At 45.4% G+C, this 23,306-nt stretch overlaps 1 protein-coding gene across 10 annotated transcripts in view; it reads right to left on the bottom strand.

The window, feature by feature from the left end:
* The window catches only part of MSRB3 (methionine sulfoxide reductase B3), an 83,384-nt gene extending 60,187 nt beyond the window's left edge, over positions 1–23,197 (bottom strand). The window contains exons 1-3 of one of the 10 annotated variants that reach the window (XM_031553531.1): positions 22,670–23,197; positions 6,261–6,387; positions 2,184–2,288 (exon numbers count right to left, since the gene is read on the bottom strand). In XM_031553531.1, coding sequence (XP_031409391.1) covers positions 2,184–2,288; positions 6,261–6,336 — 181 coding nt within the window. In that variant the 5' untranslated portion in view covers positions 6,337–6,387; positions 22,670–23,197. Of the gene's footprint in view, positions 1–2,183; positions 2,289–6,260; positions 6,388–6,492; positions 6,514–20,446; positions 20,571–22,669 lie in introns of those variants that run through there. The other 9 variants (XM_031553535.1, XM_031553537.1, XM_031553523.1 and 6 more) reach the window with 9 other exon arrangements.
* Between the last annotated feature and the right edge of the window lie 109 nt (positions 23,198–23,306).

The raw sequence follows: 23,306 nt of genomic DNA, 5'->3' as shown, positions 1-23,306 counted from the left end.
ACCTTTTGCATTTAAAATATTTCAGTGAGCCATCAAAATAAGTTTATTCACACGGCTTTAATAAAGGTCTAACCCTGCAGCGGAAACAATTAAAAAGTCAGCATTTGCCAGCGGTTACCGCAGTGCTGTGTAGCTTATTGTAGCATTCAGACTGTAGCTAAATCCTCCTGCTGCTTCCTCCACAATAGTGATGTGTGGCCTGCGAAATGAGCACTGCGTTTCAAGAACTGAGGTGCCTCGAGTGCCTGGGCTGGGGGTGGAGGAAGGAGCTGGGGGAGGTCTCCCCTCCGATTCCAAACAACCCAGAGCTAAACCTGAGCCCTCAGCACGGAGCCTGACTGCCCCGGCCTGCTGCCCCACAGCTCCCAGCCCAGCAGGAGGGCATGGCCAGTGGGAAGGTGCCGTGCTCCTGTGCTGCAGCTCTCACTTGGCTACGGCCACCATGGAAATCAACATGGTAGCTCCCTCCCCTCTCAACACGCATCAGGACTAAAAGGTTGGCAGTTGCCAGTTTCTCTCCCTTGCAGACCTCCCGGGTCGCAATTTCTCTCCACTCCTCATTTTCTCTCAAGACAGTGACCTCCAGTGAGCAAGCTGTGGTTATTTAACCCAGCAGCTGGACCTTGGTGCTTCCTGTGCCTCCAGACCCACTCAGCGTGCCATCCAATTCCAGCATGTGCATCCCCTGCATGAGGGACCTGCTGGATCATCTCCTCCATCGCTTGCAAACACATTCTTACTGACTCGAGGGCTAACATCCTACCCTTCTTCCTGAACTGCACCTTTTCTTGCCTGCCCTCCCTCAGCTGTGCAACAGATAACATCTCCTTCCCCTCTGCGTGCTGTCATCTCTCCTTCCCATCACATTCCTGTCTTCTTATGTACTCCTCAGAGAAAGGCCAAGGCTGGGAGTGCTTTTAATTGAAAGGGAAAGAGTGAAGGCAACCCGTAAAGGTGTCCTCAGACCTCCAGTCACACCCAGATGGCCTCATAACTAAAAGAGCAGCTTTGTACTAGAACTTTTAAAGCACAGAAACACAGTCAGCATCAAAACTTCACCTTTTACATCCATCTTTTGCTGCAGAAATGCAGTAAGCCCAAGCTGCTCTGGGCACAACAGTGGAAGGCAGGGAATTTATGAGCTCTCAAAATTAAAACATTCTTGTGAGAAAGGTAAAAATGGCTTGTGGTGAGTCCCTTATAGGAGTAGGAAGGGAAGCAAATGCCTTAAAGAGGTCCTTCAGGGACTGTGTTGAGGAATTGGCTCTGTGCGCAGTACTGGGGGCACAAGGATCTCCTCATCCCATGGCTCTCAGCAGCTGACAGAGCCCTGAGCAGCCTCTGCCCACAGCCTTCTGCTACAGAGAGAACAAGGAGAGGGGTGAAAAAGGTATACAGCCTGGGTACAAAATAAGGTGCATTAACAAAGGGTTTCTGGCCTTCTGTATCATCGCAAGTTTTGCAAGCATCAGGCATCATAAGGGTATCACTCCCAGTGAGATATCTACAAATAAATGTCATGTTAAACTGTATTAAATAAGACATTACGTTAAACTGTATTAAATAAGTCATTCTAGACTGAATACTGTTGTATTAAACATTCATAAACACAGGATAACATTTTAAGCAAAAACAACATTAAATATACTTCCATTAAGACAGTTATACAGACTGATTTTTTAAACCATTCTCAAGCCATTCAAAAAAAACCCAACTTTATGCTCTATTATGACAATGCAGCATTCTGTTATCATCACTATCACCAAGAAGCAAAACAGACATACAAACACATGTATATTAATGACACACGAACAGCTTCGCATGCTGCTTGCTGCTGTGCTCACACAATGCCTGCTCAAGTGTCAAATGGATGGTTCTCCTAATCACTGGGAGGCAGTGGACTAAATAATTGGTAAGACTGTAATGAAGTGAAAAACAAAACTAAACTTTTTTTTTTTTTTCCAAATTTGATATATTTGCTTTTTTTTTTTTTAACTTAATTTAGTTTCATAGAACTAAGTTTTAACTTTTGCCCCCCAGTCAGTTCTGAGGAACAAGAACATCCAGCTGAGACCTTGTATGACACATGTAAGCCCAGAGCAAATTTTTACATTCATGTTATAAACCCCAGAAAATAGGGATTTATAATGAAAACACTGACAGGCATTTAACCATAGCCTTACTAGCGGCATTGTTATACAGCAACTCAGTCTCACTTTTATTCTCTTTCAGGACACGTGAAGAGCCACCTGTAATCATACATCTTTGGTGATATGCATTACGGAAAGCTAAGGGGAAGTTAAAACAGGAATTATAGAAGTTACACCTCTGAGCATACAAACATACGGTATGCAACATTTTCAGATCTACCCAGTGAACACCAAGGCTAAAAGCAGCCAACATACTTGGAATGCATGAGACCAAGGTCTTTTCTAGGCCTTCAGTGTTGAGGGCAGATGTGGCAAACGCTGCGTGCACAGACAGTGTCACTGACACGAGCAGTTGGAGAGTTCACAGGGACAAACGCACAGGAATAACTCCTGTATGTAACTGTTTGCAAGATCTGCTCCTCAGAGTAATCCTTGCTGTTCAAAGTTCAGTTTGGAGACCCAGTAACTTTCTGTTCACTAGCTATTCATTTCAATTTTATGGCAAGACAGTTTTACCGAAACTGAGATGAATAAACATTTAATAAAACAAGTGAGAAACAAGCTATAGATGTTTGTTAAATAAAGACTTACACCATATGCCCAGCACCATCTTCATACAGATGTATTGTATCGTAATCTAAGCCTACACGAGCATGGTTTCCTACTGGTAGTTATTTTAGTAATTAAACACTTCACAACACTTCAGTGTTATCTAGAACTTTATTATTTCACACGTGTCCTGGAAAGAAATACCAACTCTACTCCTGTCATTTCTTCATCATTACTTTTGCTTATTTTTACAATTTTCTTTCATCTACAGAGGAGGAAAAGCCAAATTGTCTCATGCAACAAATGTGATGTAAGCAGCATAACATTCAAGGTGTTAAAGGAATTTTTTTAAGAAATGAGAACCCATACTAATTAAAAGACACAGCAAAGCAAAGTAAGATAACTTTTTACTTTGTATCTCGGTGGTCTGCTACAGAAAACATGTACATGGAATCTGCATAATCATTATTTCTATTGGTTACTTGTTGTATGCACTACAGCAGCTTAAATAGCTTTTGGATTAAAAGTTTGTGGTTTTTTGTGTGTGCGTGTTTTCAAAAAAAAAAAAAAACTAGAAAAAGAAGGGATTTAATTTCTGTGAACTAAATCCTGGCAGGTGCTGAGTGCATCCCACATTTCTTTGGAAATTTAGAGCATTCGATCTCAATAGGGCAGACTCAAGAAACAGCATCTCTAAATCACGCAAAAATACAATGGAGCTGTACTTTGCTGGAAATCAAATCCTGAAGCGATATGGTTGAGTCTGGGTATGAGCACAGATTTATGTGATTTTCCCAATGGCCATGCGTTTACTAAAATACTTTAAAATATTCCTAAGGTCTTGGGGTGTACTTTATGTACGAATGACCACTAAACGGGAAGCTTTTCATATAGCTCGGGGTGTGGAACAGCATATGCTTGGTGCCATCTACTGGGGCTGCTGGGCTAGGGCCTGGCGCTGCAACGCTGTAAGCAGCGCACTGAGGGCGGGCAGCACGATGGATTTGCACACATCGAAACACCTAGTCCTAGCTTCAAAAAAGAAGTATTTTAAAAAGACCATTTAGAAAAGTGCGCTCACACCACGGGTGCTAATATACAAGTGGAGAAAGGGAACGTATGAAGACTTCTCAGGCGCTAGGATTAGTTTGGTTTACCAGTCATCCAGCATAACTTGCACATGTTTGCAAAACAGCGTCTCAGAGAAAAGACGTCCACGCTGTTCTAAGGTACTTCTGAGCATCATGCCATTCGCTTAGCTTGCTTCTGATCTACCCCTGTGACTTTGTATTAAGGACAAAGTACACACAATGTGACATCATTCTGCTCCATGAAGGACGGACAGAGCACAGAAATGAAAACATACTTTCACATTGAAGACCTTGTCCTGTAAATGTTTAACTGTCTGGAATTCAGAACAGCGCTGAGAAGCCCAGCTCAAACCTAAGACAGTACTGGCCTCAGGCAGAGCCTTTTGGCTTGGTAGCAGAGCTCTAGGCTGAAGCCTGTGCCAGCACTTTGTTCCCTTGCACTGAGTGGACAGGGGTTGCAAAAGACAAACTGTCTCCTTCCTATGAAATCTGCCATTCGGCTGGTAGCAGGACAAGCTCCGCACCATTTGAGACTTGCAGGATCCTTGGCCTGAAGTGATACTGTTGCTGAGCTGCAATTCACAAAGAAAGGGCTGGTGGGAAAAGCACCAATACAGTGTAATGGTAGAAAAAAGTCATGAGAACTTGGGGCGTTTTCTGTATATTCAAAAATGAAGTCACAGTGGATTGTGGCATTTAAACAGATGTTGCCTCCAGATCTCATTCCCATGTTTAATTTGATACATGCTACACCATTTACTTGTAACCCCCTCAGTTCACCACACACAAAAAACAAACCAAAGGCAAAGCAAGTCTACATTAATTTATAAGCATCTGGGGAATTTAGATTACTCTTAAAGTATGTGAGATATGTGATTGTATATTATTCCACTGTTAGCAGATGAATTTTGGTTTAAAATATATACGTAAGTAGTCAGTGGGTGGAACTCGATCTATTGATGCTTGCACAGTTACAGAGCAAATGGACAGGAATAGACAGCAGCGCTAAGGATTGGACAGAACTGCCAGCACAATGCTTCACCAAGAGGTATGTAGTAGAACCTAGCTTCCTGCAGACGGTGTTCCCAGCTCACCAATGTGACATCCCCTTTGCAGAGCAGGGACAAAATAACCAGCACAGCGACTGTCCCTGTGTTAGGGCAGGCCCCGGCCATGTGAGCACACATCAAAAGGTGCATCAAGAGGGCTAAGGAAATTTGCTTATCCTGTATTTTTAGGATTTAAAATCTGGCTCGGCAGCAAATAGAACAGGAAACAAAGGTCAGACTGACACATTCTGGGCTATTCTCTCTCTTCCTCAATATGTGTTTGTAGCTCCTATCTAGGTTAATGGGAGTTTTGTGCACATGTGAGGGAAAACAGAACACAAATGCTGCGAAAATTGGACTCAGATTTAGTTCAAATAGAATGTAATCAGCTTTAGAGAGTCCATCAGCTTGAAAACTGATGTCTTATCACTGAAAAATCTTTAGAACATCACCTCCATATGCTTGTTAAGTACGGCTCTAGAAAAAAATCCTTATAACATTCTGTACCCTTATGAAACAGTTGTGTCATACAGACACCCACGCTGGTTCTTATTTGATGTTTCAAACACTGATCAGCCAGGATCATCTCTTTCTTTTATCTAAGTGTCAAGAAAATTCCTAGTAACAGTCAAAATTAACTCTGCAGCTTGTATTTTCTCTCCCATAAGCATGTACACTGGCATTATTAGGCAGACATTACAAATACTGTTGTTTCAGTGAAATACAAAGTACTGTTAGGTTTGAGGTACAAATCATACAGGATGGGCCTTGTGGCAGCCCTTGCAGACCTAGCAGCAGGCCTTGGACATTGCTTGAGAAGTGTAGTTGCACTGAACATGAGGTTGCATATTTCCATTTAGTTATTTATTTACTTGCAGAAGTTTCAAGCCACTAAATATACCATCAGAGGGGAAAAAAGAATTACACTTTAAATTCTGAACACTTTTTATACATAATTTTCAGTGTAACATATTTAAATTACATTGACACTTTTAAAAGGGAAACATTCAATGCAACCACAGCGCACTTCTAAAGATTTTGGAAAGGCTGTTATCGGATGCAGCTGCAATTCAATGCCGAATTCCAGTAAGTATCTTTTGAAAAAAATTACAGACAGCATTGAACACAACTGATCTTCAGTTTAATTCCACTGCTTTTCCAACAATGAGGAGAATAAAAAAAATTCAATTCAGAATTTGTTGGGCAAGGAAGCTGGACAGCACTGCCAAGCAGAGTAAAATCTAGGCTATGGAAACCCTCAGCCAAGCCAGTGACTTTAAAAGAAAAGCAAACAAACTTCTGGTTCCAAGGCAAATTTAAACAAAGCAGAGCAACCCATAGCACAGCATTTCCTGTAGCAGAGACACCCATTGCTAACGGGCCTTCATTACGCATGACACGACAAGCAGCACCCATTCAACCTGAGGGAAGCCCACAGGCTCGCAGGGCCACTGGCTGGCTCTTTGTCACCAAATGCAGCAGGTTGAATGCAGACATCACTGTGATATCCTCACCAACAAAACCAGAGGCAAAGAACAGGGGCAAGAGCTGAGTAGGGAAGAAAAAAAAAAGAAAAAAAAGAAAAAAAAAGATGAGAACAAATTAAAACATCAAAAATGTTAAGAAACATTCACAGAAAAAAACAATGCTTACAAGTTATTCAAGACCATCACATTCTAAATGCACCTTTCTTGGTAGATTTCTTCTGCTCCCCCCATTAAGGTTTCAGTACGTAATACACAGCCTTCTGCGGAGCAGCTTTCTGTGCCACACATGAGGGAGGGGATATCTTTATTGGAGGCCTTTAAAGCAGATGCTTAAGATCCCAAACACTGAGCAATGTGGGGCAGCAACCTGCGCGATCGCAAGTGGGGAGGCCCTGAGGGGCAGCGCTGGTGGCCCAAGCTAGATGGCAGGACTCCTGCTTTCAACATCCTATAACGTGGGACAGAGCCAATGGGCAGGATTTTCCTTTTTGTTTTGTTAAAAAAACCAAGCTCCACATTTCTGAATGGTGAGCGCAAGAAATCAGTCATCACTAAAAATTGTTCTTTTGATGACTCGTCTGAGGAACGTGACATCTCACTGCAATAAACTTGCCAGATATCTCAAACCCACGACTTCTTGTTTTAAAGGCAGGAAATAATTTGCATTGTAAACCGTCCGTGAGATATATTTAAACAATCCCCTGGCCAGTTTAAATATAGAAAACAGAGAGAGACAGCACTCGCAAGGTTTTCTTTGGGACAGATTTAACACCAATTGCTTCATTTCCCCGCGATGGGAAGGAGGACACGCAGCTGCCTGGCAGCGCGGCCGCAGCAGGGAACGTGAGACAGGACGCAGCAGCATGGCACTCAGTGATGCTGGAGGAGCAGGCCCAGGCCAAGTGGTGAAGCACAAGCATGGCTCCTTGTGAGGGCCTCCCCTCCATGTGGGCCCCAGCGCCCGGCTCGTGCTGGGCATGGTTTCACGGCGGGCATTTCCTGAGGGAGGGGGAAGGCGATCGCAGCCTCTTCCGACCCCCAAGCAAGCAAACGCGTAGCGCACGCTGATGTATGTTACCGCATCGCTCTGGAGTATATCTGAGGGAAAACTGCTTGTATTAACATGCCTGAACTCTGACTTCTCCAAACTAAACTCGCTGCAAAACCAAAACATTTTTGTGTTACTAAATGGAGGCAAAGAGGAGGGGGAAGGTAAGTACCGCACAATGAACAGCCTGAGAGAGCCATTAAACATAAATAAACATGTCATTTTCACGAGTGACTGCAGGACCGGTTTAAAAAAAATAAAAAATAAAAAATAAAAAAAGGAAAAAAATTCCTCCAGAGCAGACTACCGACTAATAAAAGATCAAAGGTCTGTCCGTAACGAACACTACAAATAAAAACGTGACTTTTTTTTTTTTTCCCAGCGACCTTCGCTGCCAGGAATAAAGTGCGCAGTGAAAGCGTAATTACCCGACCGGGCTGCAGCCTCGCCGCGCTCCCGCAGCCGGCCATAAAACCTTCCCACCCTGCCCGGCAGCGCAGGCCTGCCAGCCGCGGCCATCTGGCTTGTGTCAGTGCCGGCGAGGCCGGCGGGAAGCGCGGCGCTGAAGTCACCGCGCAGGTCAGCCGGGGAACAAAGGCGCATTTTGCCCTTCAAAAGCTGGGGTGCCCCAGCAGCGGGGCCCTCAGCCCGCCGGCGGGGTGATTTTATGGCTGCGCAGATCCCGCTGCTACCGAGACTGACCGGCCCCATCTAGCGGTCGGCACCGAGAGAAAGCCTTGAGAAGGGAGGCATGGCCAGCAGACCACCATTCGCCCGACACCAAGCCGGGCCAGCGGGGCTCTTCGTCTCCACAGGGCCGTGCCTAAGCCTGGGCCAAGGAGACGTGCTGGCCATTGGGCATCACCGCGAGGCCTCCTGGGCTGTGGAGGCGAAGGTGGGTGGTGAGGAACAGCCCCAGGGTGCCAAAAGTCACGCCCTGCCCTGCCTGTGTGTGGGCACGTGCTGAGCAAAGTCCTGACTACAAGCACAGCAAGGACATCTGGTCCCCAAGGCTGACGTTCACGTCGCATCACAGCCCTGCACTCACTGCTGGGCTACAGACCACCAGCTGCTTCAGCAGGGACTGCGTGTCAGCAGAGCTCACCACGCAGCCTCCTGACAGCACAGAAACCTTCTGTCCCTGTTGATTCAATCTGGGAGCATTCTCACCTGTGTTGGAGGCTAGAATGCCAAAAGGTAGCCAGACTTACTCCTCTCCCACCAGCTTCTCACAGGGAAGCCTTGCACCTATCTGTGAAACATCTCCCCGTGCAGCTGGGTGTGGGCATCTGGGTGAACACAAATGCACCATCATGGCTCTGCGGTTCATCTGTGCCGCTGCGTGCTCCATCACGCTTATCAAAACTGCTTCTTTGTGGCACTGCATTTACCTCTCCAGAACAAAACTGTTCTCCTCCACCCTTTTGTGAGAAGTAAATGGAATTGTAACTCTCTCAAGCGTAAGCAGTTGAGAGGAAATTATATGAATTTGCCAAGGATTAGAAAATAGATCTTGACCTCTTGAAAATGTCAAATATCTCAGCGTTCACCAAAATGTTGTTATTTAGTCTCGACTATTTGTAAAGACTTGGAGGATATAAGTCCTGAAAGCCCAATAAAATATAACCGAGCATTCACGAAAGTATTTTATTGCAGTTAACATATTTTATTCTTTTATCACTGACGTTTTGATGGCTATTTTTACTTACTCTGTACATTGCAGCAGTGCCTAGTAGTTTCAAGTAGGACTGGGACCTCCCGGTGCTATGTTCTGCATACACAGAACAAAAATCTCTGCTGCAGGGTGCTTACAGTCCAATATTAAAAACTGCTCGTAAAGAATTAGGAAAAAGAAGAATAAAAGCAAAACCATTACTATTGATAAATTTGGTGTGAAGGTGCTTAACAGCCCTGCCTGTTGATTCTCTGGGTACCAAGATCAGTTTGATAGAGAACAGCAGTGATGTAGTCTTGCCAGCTAAGACCTTTTCTCTGCTCTTTCAGCAAATTTGGCTATATGCTTCAACAGGTTTAGGAACTGGGTTTGCATTTCAGCTGTATTAGACAGAAACCAACAGAGCTCGACAAACACAGGAATGAAGCACCACCCTGAAGTATTGTTGCTGGTGTTTAACCTCAGGTGCTACACCCACTTGGATCTCTGCAGGGCCCAACAAGAGCCCTACACCACTACCGAAGGCACCAACCCAGCCCTAGGGAGCCAGCAGTGCTGGCACAGCATTCTGCCTTGTCAGCATGTCCCTGGGGACACGGGGACTGCATGGCCTCAGCCATCATGCATTTGAGCCAAAGGAATGCTGCAGTATTGCAGTATTGTGCTCCTACCAAGCAAGCTCATTATCTACATACCCCACTACGTTTTCCTGGTGGGATAAATGCTCTGTGAAGAGCCCAGTGCAATACACACAATCCAGGAAAGGGGAGGCTGCTTTCTTTGAAGTCACTTTTGGTCACTGGTGGGGGATTCCCTTTGCTTTTGTGGTTTTTTTTTTCTGGGGAAAAGTATTAAGATCCCTGCAGTTCTGTCCCAGCTCTGAATGGAGGCTGCCCCCCAAAAACTAGGACACCACTGGCTCTTTCACAGGTGTCCCCAGGTGTCCTCCATAGTGTGACCAAGCTTCCTGGAGCCCCTTCCCTGCACTTCCTCCTTTAATGAAGTACAGAAGGGGACAGCAGGGAGTGCATGTCTGCCTGGCTCTTGTGATGTGGGCACAACGCTCAGTGATACCTTGTGAAACTTGTAAATAGCAATCAAACCAGTCTAGTGGTAGCTGTATCATTAGGTGGAACTGCAACCCAGGAAAGCCTTTGTTTTAGGATGCTGACATCCTAATGTTGACAGATGGTGAAATACTGCCAGGTTTCAAGAACTTCTATACCTCAAATTGCAAACGTTGGAAGAAACTGCAAATTAGGCCTCTCTCCCCCCCAAAAACAAACAAACAAACAAACAAAAAAGCACATAACCATAACTGTTAAAAAAATGTAGGGAGTTGTAATTTGTCAGCCTCTGCCTGCAAATAGAGAAATTTCTCTGTGAGAGGAGCAAGTTGAGAGAGAAAATTTTGGTATGATCGTATCTCGCTTTTAAGAGCTGCAAGAGAAACATCAAGGGTTTCGTAACACTGTTGTTTTACCTTTTTCCATATTTAGTGTTTCTCCTGAAAACTCAGAATTCCTAAAATTACATGAGAATCCCAGCTCTCACAAGAAACATGTGAAGCTGTAGCCCTTTCATAGTAAATTAAAAATTAGCAGTAAAGCAACTGGGCACCAATTCTTCTGGGAACAATCTTTTTTTCTTGCACCAATAACGAGACTTCAATAGTGTGAGACTTCGACTTGTTTCCCAATTTCCACCCCCTCCCCTCCAGCCCCAAGTCTCTGGCCCCACTCTGAGGACAGGAAACAATTACAGATCCCTACATGCTTGCCAGAGAGCCAGGCTCCTATGTCAGGAATTTGAGAGCCACTGGACAAAGCAGAGGAGCAAAAACACTGCCATACTGGAGAAACCCAAACAACTAGGAGTCAGAAGCAAAGACCTGTAAGTTTTCTACAATCAAGTGTTACAGTAACAATTTAATTTTAATTAGTATTTGTTTTGCTAAATTTCTCCAGTCAAACAGTTGCTTTAGAAAGGTTTTGTTTGTTGTCCTTTTTGTTTGGCTTTTGACATATATCAAACTATAAGCAAATGTTTCATGGATAAAATGTAATGGCATATTTAACATATACATTTATTCCAGTCTTAGCATTTGGACCTTTTTTTCTAATTTGGTTTTGGTTACCAAAAGTCTGCCAGGAGTGCACAATCACCAGGCACTGCAAGAATAAGAAGTGCAGCCCTGAGAGAACCACATGAGCAAACGTCTCAGCATATCATGGATTTCTTCATCTAAGCAGCTGTGTAGCCCATTTTCCTTTAACACACTCATTGCAAAAGCTGAAAGCCTGTGGTCTCACCTGCTCCTTCCATTGCCCTTGATAGTTTTTAGGGTCTTTACGGCTGGTGCCAAGGCTGGGAGGCAAAGGCAATGCTTAACAGCTTGTAGGGAGATGTTTAATGGGAGCTGATCCAAAATCCAGCACAGCACTGTCAACTAGGGCAGGAGACCAGTGCACAGGAAAACTTGTTAGGAGCGGGATGAGGACTGCCAGTCATTTACTGGAGAAAGGGGAAGGGAAGAGATGCTGTTTCCCCTGCAGATCCCAGAAGGTCTCTGATCTTTCACCAAACTTCTCAGCTTTGAAGGGATGATGCTAGCCTTCCCCCATACCGAAAGCACTATCTTTCCACAGGTACACTTCCAACCTGGGCTAAGATACCTTCCTGTCCTGATCGAAACTTTAAAGTCAGTTGAAAAAATATTTGAAAATTCATCCTCGAAGAGAGATTTTAGGATTTGCATTTTCATATACTTCTACAACAACTGATATTGCAAACTGAGAGTGTCCCCACAAGTTCCTGCTTAGCTATTCATACATGTTGCAAAAGCTCATTGATTAGTGTAAAATATTTCAGTCATTAGCAGCTAACAACATGCAGCAAAACACTGTAAAGATCATTACAAATATGACCTTCTCAGAGGCTAACTAAAGAGGCATATAACATTTTAGAAGAAACTAATTGTGTTAGCTTTCCAGGAATGCAAAAGAAGTGTAGCATTTAATTTGTGTGCTTGTACATTTTATTTTTTCCTCCTTCTCATAAAATACAAGCTTCTCAATTAAAGCCACACAAGTCAGAAGCATTCAGCCTGAATTCCCACATCACTTTTAACACTCTCAATTAAAGCATGTTCTCCATAGCTGTTTGCGCTGGAATGTGCAAACTAAATGCCAATCCAGTCTACTTTTAGGAAGTTTACATTGCGCCCTGATAAAAGAGGTCATTACTGCCATATCCCATAATATCTGAGTGGAAAACCAGGAAATGTCAAGCTCTAAACTTGAAGTTACTACTACTACTACTAGAAAGGAACCTAAGTGATGAAGTTCAAAACCTTTTTCCTTTCTTCAGTTTTAAACATTCTCTCACCTTGGATTTTGTTTTATATCCTGAAATACTGAGTGTGTTTACAACTTAAATTAAACCTAAGTTATACACCTTTCTCCAAAACAGAACCTATGATCTTAACACAAAAGCAATTTTCACATCAGTTTGGACAACACGTGCGTTGGGATACTGCCAAACCCACCTACAGATGCTACCTTCCAGCTTCAGAGACCCTTACTAACACAAAAGGTCTTTAGCAGAAGAAGCAGAGAAGTTGATGACAGCGAGGAACGTGTAGCATCCCCTAAGGCAAGGCATGGCAGCTGTCTTTGCACCACAGAGGGGTTCCCTGCTGGTCTCACACAGCTCCCAGCATTGTGCCCACTGGCCAACTCACCCTCACATGAAAAGGGAAGATATGGCCCAACCTAGCAATGCTATTGATGTATCATTTACAAATGCCAGCAATATTGCCAACATTCATTATTTTAACAGTGACGGTTAAGAGATGAGACTCCCACAACCAGTTTTAGATCCTAGTACAGATTAAAATCATCATCTTTTCAACCAGGTAATCCAGATTCTCAAACCCCTGTGTGCATTTCAGTGTAAACTCACTGATTTCAACACCTGAAAAGGTCTGAAAACTTGCCAAGTAAGGAGGCACTACTTTGTGTGTCTCTGAGTTTGCATTCATATTAGAACAGTTATCCAGAAAAGTGATTTGTAAGAGGAAAACATCTGAGCATAGAATAAAGAGCTATATTTAATTTTCATTTAATTCCTGAATGGAACTAACATTCCTTCTAGTATCAGCTGCCAAAGATGGGAAGCTCCCAGCCCCTTACAGGAATGTGCCTTGTTGGCTGAACCAGGACACATCGTAGCTCCCAACTCTGTCTTGTGAAAAACCAAGAGGTCTGGCAGTAATGTGCTGGTGTGCCAGGGTAACTGAAGCCCACAGGTGTGTCCAGGGACCAGAACAAGAAGGCAAGAGACAAAGGGGATAATCAGAAGCAAAGGCTTTTTTGAATGTTGCACACTTGCAGAAAAACAAGATGGGAAAAGCACATTGAATCAGAGGAAGAGAGGGAACCCCAAAAAATAGGAGGGCAGAGGACTGGTTCCGATAAAGGCAGAGCTGCGAGCTCCTGAGCCCCACATGCGTTCCCACAGCTTCCATTGCCAGACTGCCTCCAACAGCTCCAGCTACCAATACTTCCCAAAGGAGAGCCAACATAGGTTGGTTGGGATTTTCTCCCCTCCTTTTCTCTTCCTCCCAGATCCGATGCACTAAAATAGCATTGCTCTGCTCTGCTGCACTTTTGGTTTCTCTGCTTTGGTTGCCTGCCAGCACTCAGCACATTCCTTGTATGGCAGCAAGTTATAACCATGGCAGTCACAAACTATTCATAAATGGGTCTTTTCTGAGAATAATAATCATCATCTTTTCAACATCTTGAAAAATATCTAATCTTTTCCATTCCAGGCAGTCCTTTCCAGTGCACTGGTAAAGGATTAATTGCTTCTGGTGCTTACAGGATGAGATACAAGTGTTCTGGAAATAACCTTTTAATTTAACAGTTCCTACCAGCTAAGCCCGAAAGCTTTTTGCTTTGCTCACCAGAGAAATATTCATTGTCAGTACTAAAAGAAAAAAGGCTGTAACCCCCTCCCAAGTTGTGGGCTATTGCCATGCACGGAGCTTCTCCCGAGAGGCAGCCAGCACTGGGGACACGGTGCCTACTTTTACTGCTAGCCAGTTTTGGGGGGGCACACTCTCCCCCTCCATCAGCACTTGCCGTGTCAAGTTTACCAGCACAGCAGAACTAACAGGCTTTCTCATCTCTCTATTTTTAATTCAGGACAAATCCCATGCATCATTTACCATGAGGTGAATCAACTTTCTTTTCTTAGCAGCGAACAGAAGCCCTTCGGTTGGATTTTCTATTCTACTTTCCTGAACAACTTTGTATCATTCTTCGAGGAATAATAATAACTTTAAAAAGATACATTCAAGATTAAACAGATTATTTTGAATTGGAGTCATTTGAAACAGTGTTATGAAGTGCTCCTTAGCTCAGGGCTCCTTGCTCAGCAAGGAGAGGAGAGGAGAGGAGAGGAGAGGAGAGGAGAGGAGAGGAGGAAGAATTTAGAAAGCTTTGTAAAAAGGTGTCCTGCTCTCTGGGTGAGGTGGCGTGACTGCACATCACACCGATTCAGATCGGTTGTTTCTTTTTTGCCATCCCAGCTCCAGGATCAGCGTTTCTGAGTGAAAGCCACCAGAGCTGCCAGTCTCTCCCAGCAGTCTCCCTTACATGGAAATTTTCTACAGAGCCGTGTCTGAAACCGATACCGCTGCTCACCACCGAGAGGAGCCGTCGCCCTGCCTAAGTTTGCACAGTGCCAGGAACTCATCCTTCAAGTGACAGCTTCGGCACGGAGAAGTCTATGCAGATGTCGACAGAATAGAAGCCTTTAAAAATGTGCCTTTGATCACAGGAATCATGTCATGGTATTTAGAACAGCCTTATGAATACACAAGAAGACCTCGGCCTTTTATCAAAAAAATAGGTTATAAAAATTAGCATGAAGAAATTTGAATGCCACACAAACAGGAAAGAATTGATCACAAACTGTAATAGTAACGTTAACCATGCTAAAAGCAAGGAACCTTTAAGCAGTTAAAAAATAAAATTAAAAACACATCCAATCCATACCACTAAATAAAATAGGAATTCTCCAGTCTCCCTCTGTCACAGAGGTCCTTCTAGTTATAGGGAGCTCTAAAGCTCTGAGAAGACACAACAACAGGGCAAAAGGAGTATTCATTTTACACTGTTAATGCTTTTTAAACATGCGGCAGTTTAAGAATGGATAAACGCAGCATTTAAAAAATATACAGATATTTACATGGATGTGCTGCACCTCCAGACATGGTGAAGCTTCTCTTCAGTTCATAGCAAAAGAAATACTGATTCTAGCTGAATATATAGTTTGAATACTTGTTTTGGTTTCTTCTTCCTCTTTCATTTTCTCTCAGATATCCAGAATGTGAGGGTGCCTTTTCCAAAATCTAGCAAGCCTTACAGTTTTGCAGTGCAACCCCTACTGAATTCCAGACACAAACAGCCCCTGCAGCTGCCAGCAAAAGGCGCTCACCTGGAGATCACAGATGCCTCCGGCTGCCCCACAGCACGGTGTTACACGCAGGCTGGAGCCTCCTGGGGCTGGGGCACATCCCCTTCCCACTGCAGGGCTGGCAGCAACAGCAGCCCGGTGGCACTCACCCCTGGGCAGCCAGCCCGCTCTGTGACAGCCAGCCTGCTCACCGTCCCCTGCTCCTTTGGGGGGCACAGGTGCGTCTGCCCAGATCGTTCACTTCTTCTCTCAGCCTACTTGAAGCTCAAGGCTTCCAAATCCCCGTGAGGATCAATAATCCAAGAGAAATTTGGGTGTTTTCCTTGTATAAGCCGTACTGAAAAGTGACATCTGCCCCAGATCCTTCAGCAGAGACACGGGCCCCGCACATGCATGCAGCTCCCTCCCCGCCGCCCCGGACTTAATTAAGTCTTGCCCCAAAATGCTGCTTGCTGCTGTCCTAGTTGGAGTCCTGCTCCACAAAAAAGAAGCACTGCAATTAAAACCCCATGCATCATTTCCTCTCCCCTTGGCCCTGATATCTCACACCAACATGTTAAGCCCCCCAGTGAAGCTGTCATGCCTGGATGCTTCACTGCCCCTGCAGAAGCTTCCTAGCAGCCCAGCCCTACTCTAGGCACTCAGGACTTCAGCACCTGTGAGCAAAATGAGTGGCTATGGATGTATCAAGTTTGTGCCTACTTTGAGGTTATAAAAAGACACAATCGTTGGTCACAAGTCTGATATTGTTCCAAAAGTAATACCACCTATTCATTTCCATAGAAATGACAACAGATACAAAGAGCACAACATTATTTAATAGAGAAAATTCTCAGCTACAAAACAGTACATTTCAACACAGTCACCACCATTAGCTGTGCAATTTCACTAGCAATGAACAAGAGTCTGAATACCACACTCATAAAAAGTGGCACCATCAGACGTGCCCCACTGTTGCTGTCACCACTGCTGAAATGCACCATCCACTGCCTCACTGTGCTCACATCCACTGCTTGGTCTTCATAAACGTTCAGCAAGCATTGATGAATGTCAATGGGAGCGATGTTTTCCACATGGAGGAATTCAATTTCATACCTTTACTTTATGCGTTTTCATGTCAGACACCACTGTATCAGACTGCCCCTCTGCTGCCATCTGTCACACAGCAACAAAATGGAATGGGACATTGGTGGGGAGGTTCAGCTTCTACTGCTGTACCACCAACATCCACCTCTGACAGCATGGGCCAACACAATAAAAAAGGAGCAGCAGCCCTTGTATTTATTCAGTGTGTTATTTTTACAGCACCGGTATAAATCTGCAGAAAGTTTGATAAATGCCTGCAGAAATGCCAGAAATGGAAAAGAACAAGTTTAGGTATTTTTAACCTGAAACAGTGAAGGCAGTAACAGGTCCACTGCCTAGAAGGGACAGGGGAGGGGTCTGTCCCCACACCATGCAGCACACACGGGGTCCAAGCACAGCCCTCACAATGCTTTGTCAGCTTCATAACACTGCACAAATGCTGACATTCCGTTTGTGGCCCCAGAACAAAACTATCCAGATGAATACCCGATGAAATGGAAGATATACTAGAATCATAACTGTTTACTGTGCAGTACCAATTGCAACCAAAATTATGCAGGGCCTGTATTAATCTTCTGCTAGAATCTGCACAGCTCAATCTTGCTCAAGAGCCACAGAGCTTCCTGTGAGAATCTCACGTTGTGTGTTTGCTCAGAGGTGAATGCTGCAGGAACAAGTGCCAGCCCCAGGCAGTAAATCACATGAGCAGAGAGAATGAAAGAGGAGCAGATGGAGGTGCATAATTCTAACCCCATTGACTGCTGGTAACTCAAAGACCCAGAGCTCAGGATCCTGGTTTCAGGATGTTTCTGCTATGACCACTGCAAACGTTCCCAGCACCGCCACGCACGTTCACAGGTCTGAGGTTGGTTCTGCTGAGGCAGCTCCAGGGCATCTTAGCCCATGGCACAAACAAGCCCTTATTTGGGCTGAGCAAGACAGGACGGGCAGAAGTTTGAAACACAAAAACTACAAGCAGCGCTCTCTACTCCAAACCCCACGTACCTCTCCCATTGCAGTGTCACTGAGCTGGTTAACCACAAGCACAGTGGACTTTACCTGTATCGATTTCATGTCTTGATCAAAGGTAAAACACAGCCTGGTTACACATTCCCTTTCTGCAGTCAAGATTTCAAGGGACATTAACAGTGCTGGAAATGACTCTCTCAAAAGCTGGGTGATAACTTCCCATTTCTCCTCAAAAATCACCCAAAACACTCCACAAAGCTACCATTCATGATCTCCTGCTCCATTACACAAATGTCATGAAAAACTTGGGGTGATCATCATATTCCTCCCAGCATCACTTCTCTATCAACAAAAGGTGTACTCTTGATTGCCCATTATCCCCCATACTTGAGTCTCTTCTCCTTCCTTGCCACTGCTTTGGGGACCGTGTGTGCCAAATCAGTCACACTGATGTGAATCAGTGTATTCCTGGACTATGAAGCTATCATATGTCTGCAGCCCTTCTCTGAGGTTGCACTTCCTCCTCTGACAGGTTACAAAACTCACCCTAAAATATCTGGGAAATAACTTGGGATAATCATTCAGAAAAGAGTAAGCATCTCCGAGGATTTCTGAAAGGCTTTTGCCTTTCTCGAAGCTCAGGGGTAAGGTGACAACGTCCACTTTGAAAAAGGGAGAAAGTGATTGGTGTATTGCACACCTGTGAGCACACCTCCACATCCAGAAAGCTTTTGAAACAAATTTGAAAAACAAACAAACAAACAAAAAAACCCACATAAATAGGCAATTGAAAAGTAACAAAGCGATAGGCAGCCAAGATGGATTTGTAAGATCCTACCCCATCAAACTAGTACATACTTCCTTTTCATAAACAGACTGGAAAAGCATCTTCCTTCCGGATCATGGTACCACAGCTTGGGAATGCAGTGGGCTGTCAGGCTGGGAGGACACCCCAATGAGCTGCCAAGGGCCCAGCTCTGATCAGCACTCTTCCTGCTGCTGGGATCTGCAAGCACTCCTATGTGAACTGCAGACACCAAACTGGAAGGAGCATACAGCACCGCAAAGAGCCCAGCAGAATTCAACATGATCCTCAGGAAGTGGAAAAGGGTCCAAAATCAGTTAAATGGAATTCAGTACAGCCAAGTACAGAGAGATGTACAGAGTACAGCCAAGTACAGAGCCAAGTACAGGTCTTTTTTTAAATAAAAAAAAAAAAAACAACCCACAAAAGCACTCAAATGCACAAAATCAAAATGGAAACTACAAGATAAGCAGGGGTACCGCAGAAAATGATGTCAAGGTTACAGTGCCCATAAGCTGAGCCAATACTGTGATAACTGCTGCAAAAAAAGGCAAATGACGATTTGGAGTTTATCAAAAAGAGAAGCATAATACCTAATAGCAGGAGCTGAGGAGGGAACCAGCTCTGCTCAGCAACAATGAGGTACCAGCTGGAATCTCAAGCTGGCTTGGGGCATAAGACAGAAGAAACTGGGGAGAGCTCAGAAGAGAGAATGAAAGTGATTCAGAAAATCTAACTTCTGCAAAGACCTGGGAAGAACTTTATCTACAAGAGCTACTGTGGTAGTGCAACGCTCTGAAAACCTGCGTCTCTTCTTAAACAGCAATACACTAAGAAGCTATTACACTGTGTACTGCTGCCACAGTTATTAATTATCATACTATAGATAAAACTGTATTATGCTAATCCTTATGCAGCAAAGCAACAAAAAGCCTTCCTCTCTCAGTCAACTCTGCAAGGGCAGTCTGAGGCTCTTGCACAGTATCCGCAGTAACCTGACCCAGCATGGTTCCACCACTGCTGCAGCAGCTCGATGCAGCTCAGCACCTCTCTGAAGTCCAGAGGCAAGCAGCAAAGCTGCCTTGAGCTTTTGCAGATGGAGTGCCAAGCTCTGTGCAAGACTGGAAACCAACAGTCCCCAGTGCTTCCCTTGGAGCCAGCCACTAATTGCCTGCAGGAGCCAGGGCAAAGCACGTCCCCTACATTTCTCTTATGGAAATAGGTTTTGATAAGATATGCTATCAGCATGGAGTATCCTTCCACTGATTCTAATCCTGTAAAAAATAGGAGGAACTAAGGATACAGTCCAAAAACACAGTTCCCACAGCAAGCAGTCAAAGACTAAGGCTCTCTGCCCAACAGTGCTGATTTTCTTTTCCTGCAGCCTTTAGAATGGCAGAGATGATTAAACTACAAAAAACCCCAAACCCCTTTATCTGGGAAGTTTCACTGTGCATTTCAGGCCCTAATGTCTCAGAGCTGCCTAGCTCCCCTTGACCGTTCTGCCCTCCCGAAGCCCACAGCAGTGTGCCCGCTCCCTCCTTGCCCCCAGCTCGCCCATCCCACAGCCCCACAGCCGCAGGAGCCGAGCCTCACCAGCTGCTCTATCAGCCCTGCTCTCAGGATCACCACTGGCTCAGCGCATGGCTGGACTCAGCAGGTCCAGCAACTCCACATCAGATCAATGCTTGCTCTATATAGGCTCCGTGCTCTGGAAGCAGACACAGGAATCCTAAAGCCAGGCTCACTGCTCTGTCAAATGCTATCACGTGGACTGAGAGCAACACCATGTGAACTCGACCCCAGGCAACCAGCTGCACAGAGCCCTTCAGCAGAACAGTGTTGCAAATCACCCAAAACTTCCCTGCCTGCATTTGGAGGCACAGCATAGTCAAGATCAAGGTGCTGGGGAGCAAGACTTGGCAAGAACAGGGCAATGCTTATCTGGGCAGGGTATGTTCTGGACTGCTTTCTTCTGGCATTGACTGGCATGGATCGCTTCCTCAGGAAGCTGTTGAGATGCCCTGGGTTGATTTCTTTTTCCTACTCACATTGTGCAGCCCAAGTGAAACTGATGGCATTTGGCAGTCCCTTCCTCAGAGCTATTGTTTCCTGGCAGCGGGGCTTTGTTTTCCATCAGGTGGAAGGCGAAGGCGTTGTCCCTGTTTGGAGGAACATGGAGTTACAAAGCTCCCTGGGGACATAATTCCAAGCGCCACACATGGCGTCACTCTTAAGAGTTCTTGGACACGACAGCACTTCCCAACAACACAATACATGAGCACATTGTGTACGCTTTGCTACGCTGCTGTCTGTGTTTCAAACATATTAATCCCCATGTTCAGATGCCACTGGACAGAGAGCGCAAACCAGGGAGCTCAGCAGAAATCCTTTCTTCAGACTTTATGCAACACTCAAAAGCTGAATCATGTTTCAATACAAAACTTACTGGAAACATCGTTCCCAATGCTCGCTATAAATAAAGAAATACTTGTGCCATTAATCATCTTACAGAACATGCTATGCCAAAATGTAAGTCTGTAGAAACAGCAGAAGTGTGTTAGCACCATGTAAGTTTAAGCACTGCCCTTGCTGGGTTTGGGCTATCATTGTTTGAGCTCCTCGGGTGCTAAAGCCCTCACTGAGAAAAGCCTCTTTATGCCCAGGAACAGTGCCGGATTGTGTGGCTGTCAGATAATGCCACTGGAACTGAGCTGTTACATGAGAACCAGAAGGCTGGAGCTAAGGAAAGAAATTATAATTTCCAGTTGCCTCATCATGAATGGAGTTCCCAAAGAATTCTCGCAGCCTATTTTCAGACAACACCTAAGGATCGCATCCTCACAAGTGAAGGACACAGAAGTCCTCTCTAAAAACCAGAATGCCACTCTGCACCCTCTGGCAGAAGCTGATGCTGTAACACGTGCTCCCTTCCCTTTCTTAGACGGAAGATTGAAAGTTAGTTTAGGACACTGCTAGTTTCTTACATGTCCACAGATTTCCACAGAGGAGGACTTGAACGTTCAGTTTTGTGCTTCTGTTCAAGCTCCTACATCCAGTAGTTTGCTGAGAACCAAACATCCTCCCAGTCTGAGCTAAGCATCTGGCAGATCATAATGCAGCCCTGCAGAAGTAATAAGAGTGAGGGAAGGGATTGTTCATCTGCAGCCCCTTCTTGTTCTACGAGACACTACAGAATGAACGCCCTAAAGGCTGGCAGGTTTTTCTGGTTTTGTTTTTACGTTTCAAAGCTCTCTAGTTCATGTAGAGAAAGTTGCCTCTAAATAAATCCATGTATGGACGCAAATACTCCAGAGCAAGAGACAACCAATTTCCCTCCAGCCTTGGAGCCTGTTCCAAAACAAGGAAAATAAAAGATCCTATTCCCCACCTATGACAGAAGTTGCACATTGCTTAAATGTTGATCTGTAATGAGGACGCTTGAATGACGCAACCCAGAGGAGCTGTGTGACAATTGGATGGCTGTCCTGCACTTGTAGCGATGCCAACGGATGCAGACAGCAGACTTCTTAACCTCCGGCTGAGAAGATTAAATCCTTAACAGCGAGATCTCTTCTCCCCCTTCTCCCTCCTGCTCCCCTCTCCCATGCAACACAGCCAACAGCATAACAGAGGAACCTTAACGATATACCTAAAAGGGAAATTTGATTTTCTAGCGTTGCTCATGCACAAAACAGGCTAGGCTTTCAGTGCCACAAACAGGTATCATCTTACAAAGCTGCCTGAATGCAAGCAGGCAAACAAAATCTTTCCATGCCTTCATGAATATCAGGGCAAAACACCAAGTGTTTTCCTCATGTGCAAGTTTCCCTAACCACAGAGCCGTGAGGAATCCATAGGGCACACGCAGGCGGAAAAAGTGCATTAACTCAACGCCAGCAGGAGGGCAGAGCAGTCCTGCTTGGAAAAACCAACGAGGCCATTCCGTCAAAAGATTTTATTTGTGTCAAGGATCAACTGCTTTATATGGCTTTGTCACCAAATATAGCGACGCTACCCCATACACAAAGGCACTATTTTTAAGGACGGAGCTTTTGGAAGAAAAATTAAGAGTTCTTTTCTCCTCCTAAAAGCTCTTCTCAGATGTGTACGATACAGATCCAAGAAACGTCAGACAGGAAAACACCCAACCAACCACAGCTGAGCTACGTGTGGCCCAACTCCACTGGGCTCAGCAGTTTCGGGGAAATCACTGCACAGCTCCATCCAAACCAAACTTTCCTTCATCTGAGACTTACAGAATTATTCAGTACCTCTGGTTAAGCCGTTCACCTTACTTAATTCCCGACACAAACTCTACACGACAATAAACGCTGTTCTAAACGAAGCCGCGCCTCCAGCGACGCCGCGATCCTCTGAGAAGCTCCAAGCGGGCGGCAGGCGAGGATGACGGGCGCACGGGAACCGCTGTCACAGAGGCGCAGAGGGCACCGCTACCGACCAAATTTGGCAGCGGGGAGCCGTGACAAACTGCAAAGGCACGCAGCAGCGCAGCAAATGGCCCGGAATCCTCCGCTAAGAGCGCTGCGAGCACCCGTGTCCGTTCGGCGGGGGAAAGAGCACCGACCGGACAGACAAACCGCCTCTGGGCTCCAAACGCGGCACTGAGCCCCGGTGCGAGCGGCTGCGGTGCTCCGTGTCGCTACGCTGCTAGACGGGGACGGGAGGAACCGAGCTACACCCGATTCCCGCACGTCCCGCATTGGTCAGCAGCGCAACACAACCCGCGTACAGGCAGGGGACAGCCGCCGAGTTCCGAAAGCGCACGCGAAGCCTGAGCTCCTCTCGGGCCGGTAAAGCTTCACGTACGCAGCGGCCGGCCGCAGCGCAGCCAGCAGGCCGTGTCCTCGCACCGCTACCGCTCCGCCGCCTTGCTCTGCGGACGGACAG

This window comes from Meleagris gallopavo, chromosome 1 (genome assembly GCF_000146605.3).
Source record: "Meleagris gallopavo isolate NT-WF06-2002-E0010 breed Aviagen turkey brand Nicholas breeding stock chromosome 1, Turkey_5.1, whole genome shotgun sequence".
NCBI classification, from domain to species: Eukaryota; Metazoa; Chordata; class Aves; order Galliformes; family Phasianidae; genus Meleagris; species Meleagris gallopavo.
Note: the sequence above shows the minus strand (reverse complement) of the source record. Positions and strands in the feature narration are given on the sequence as shown.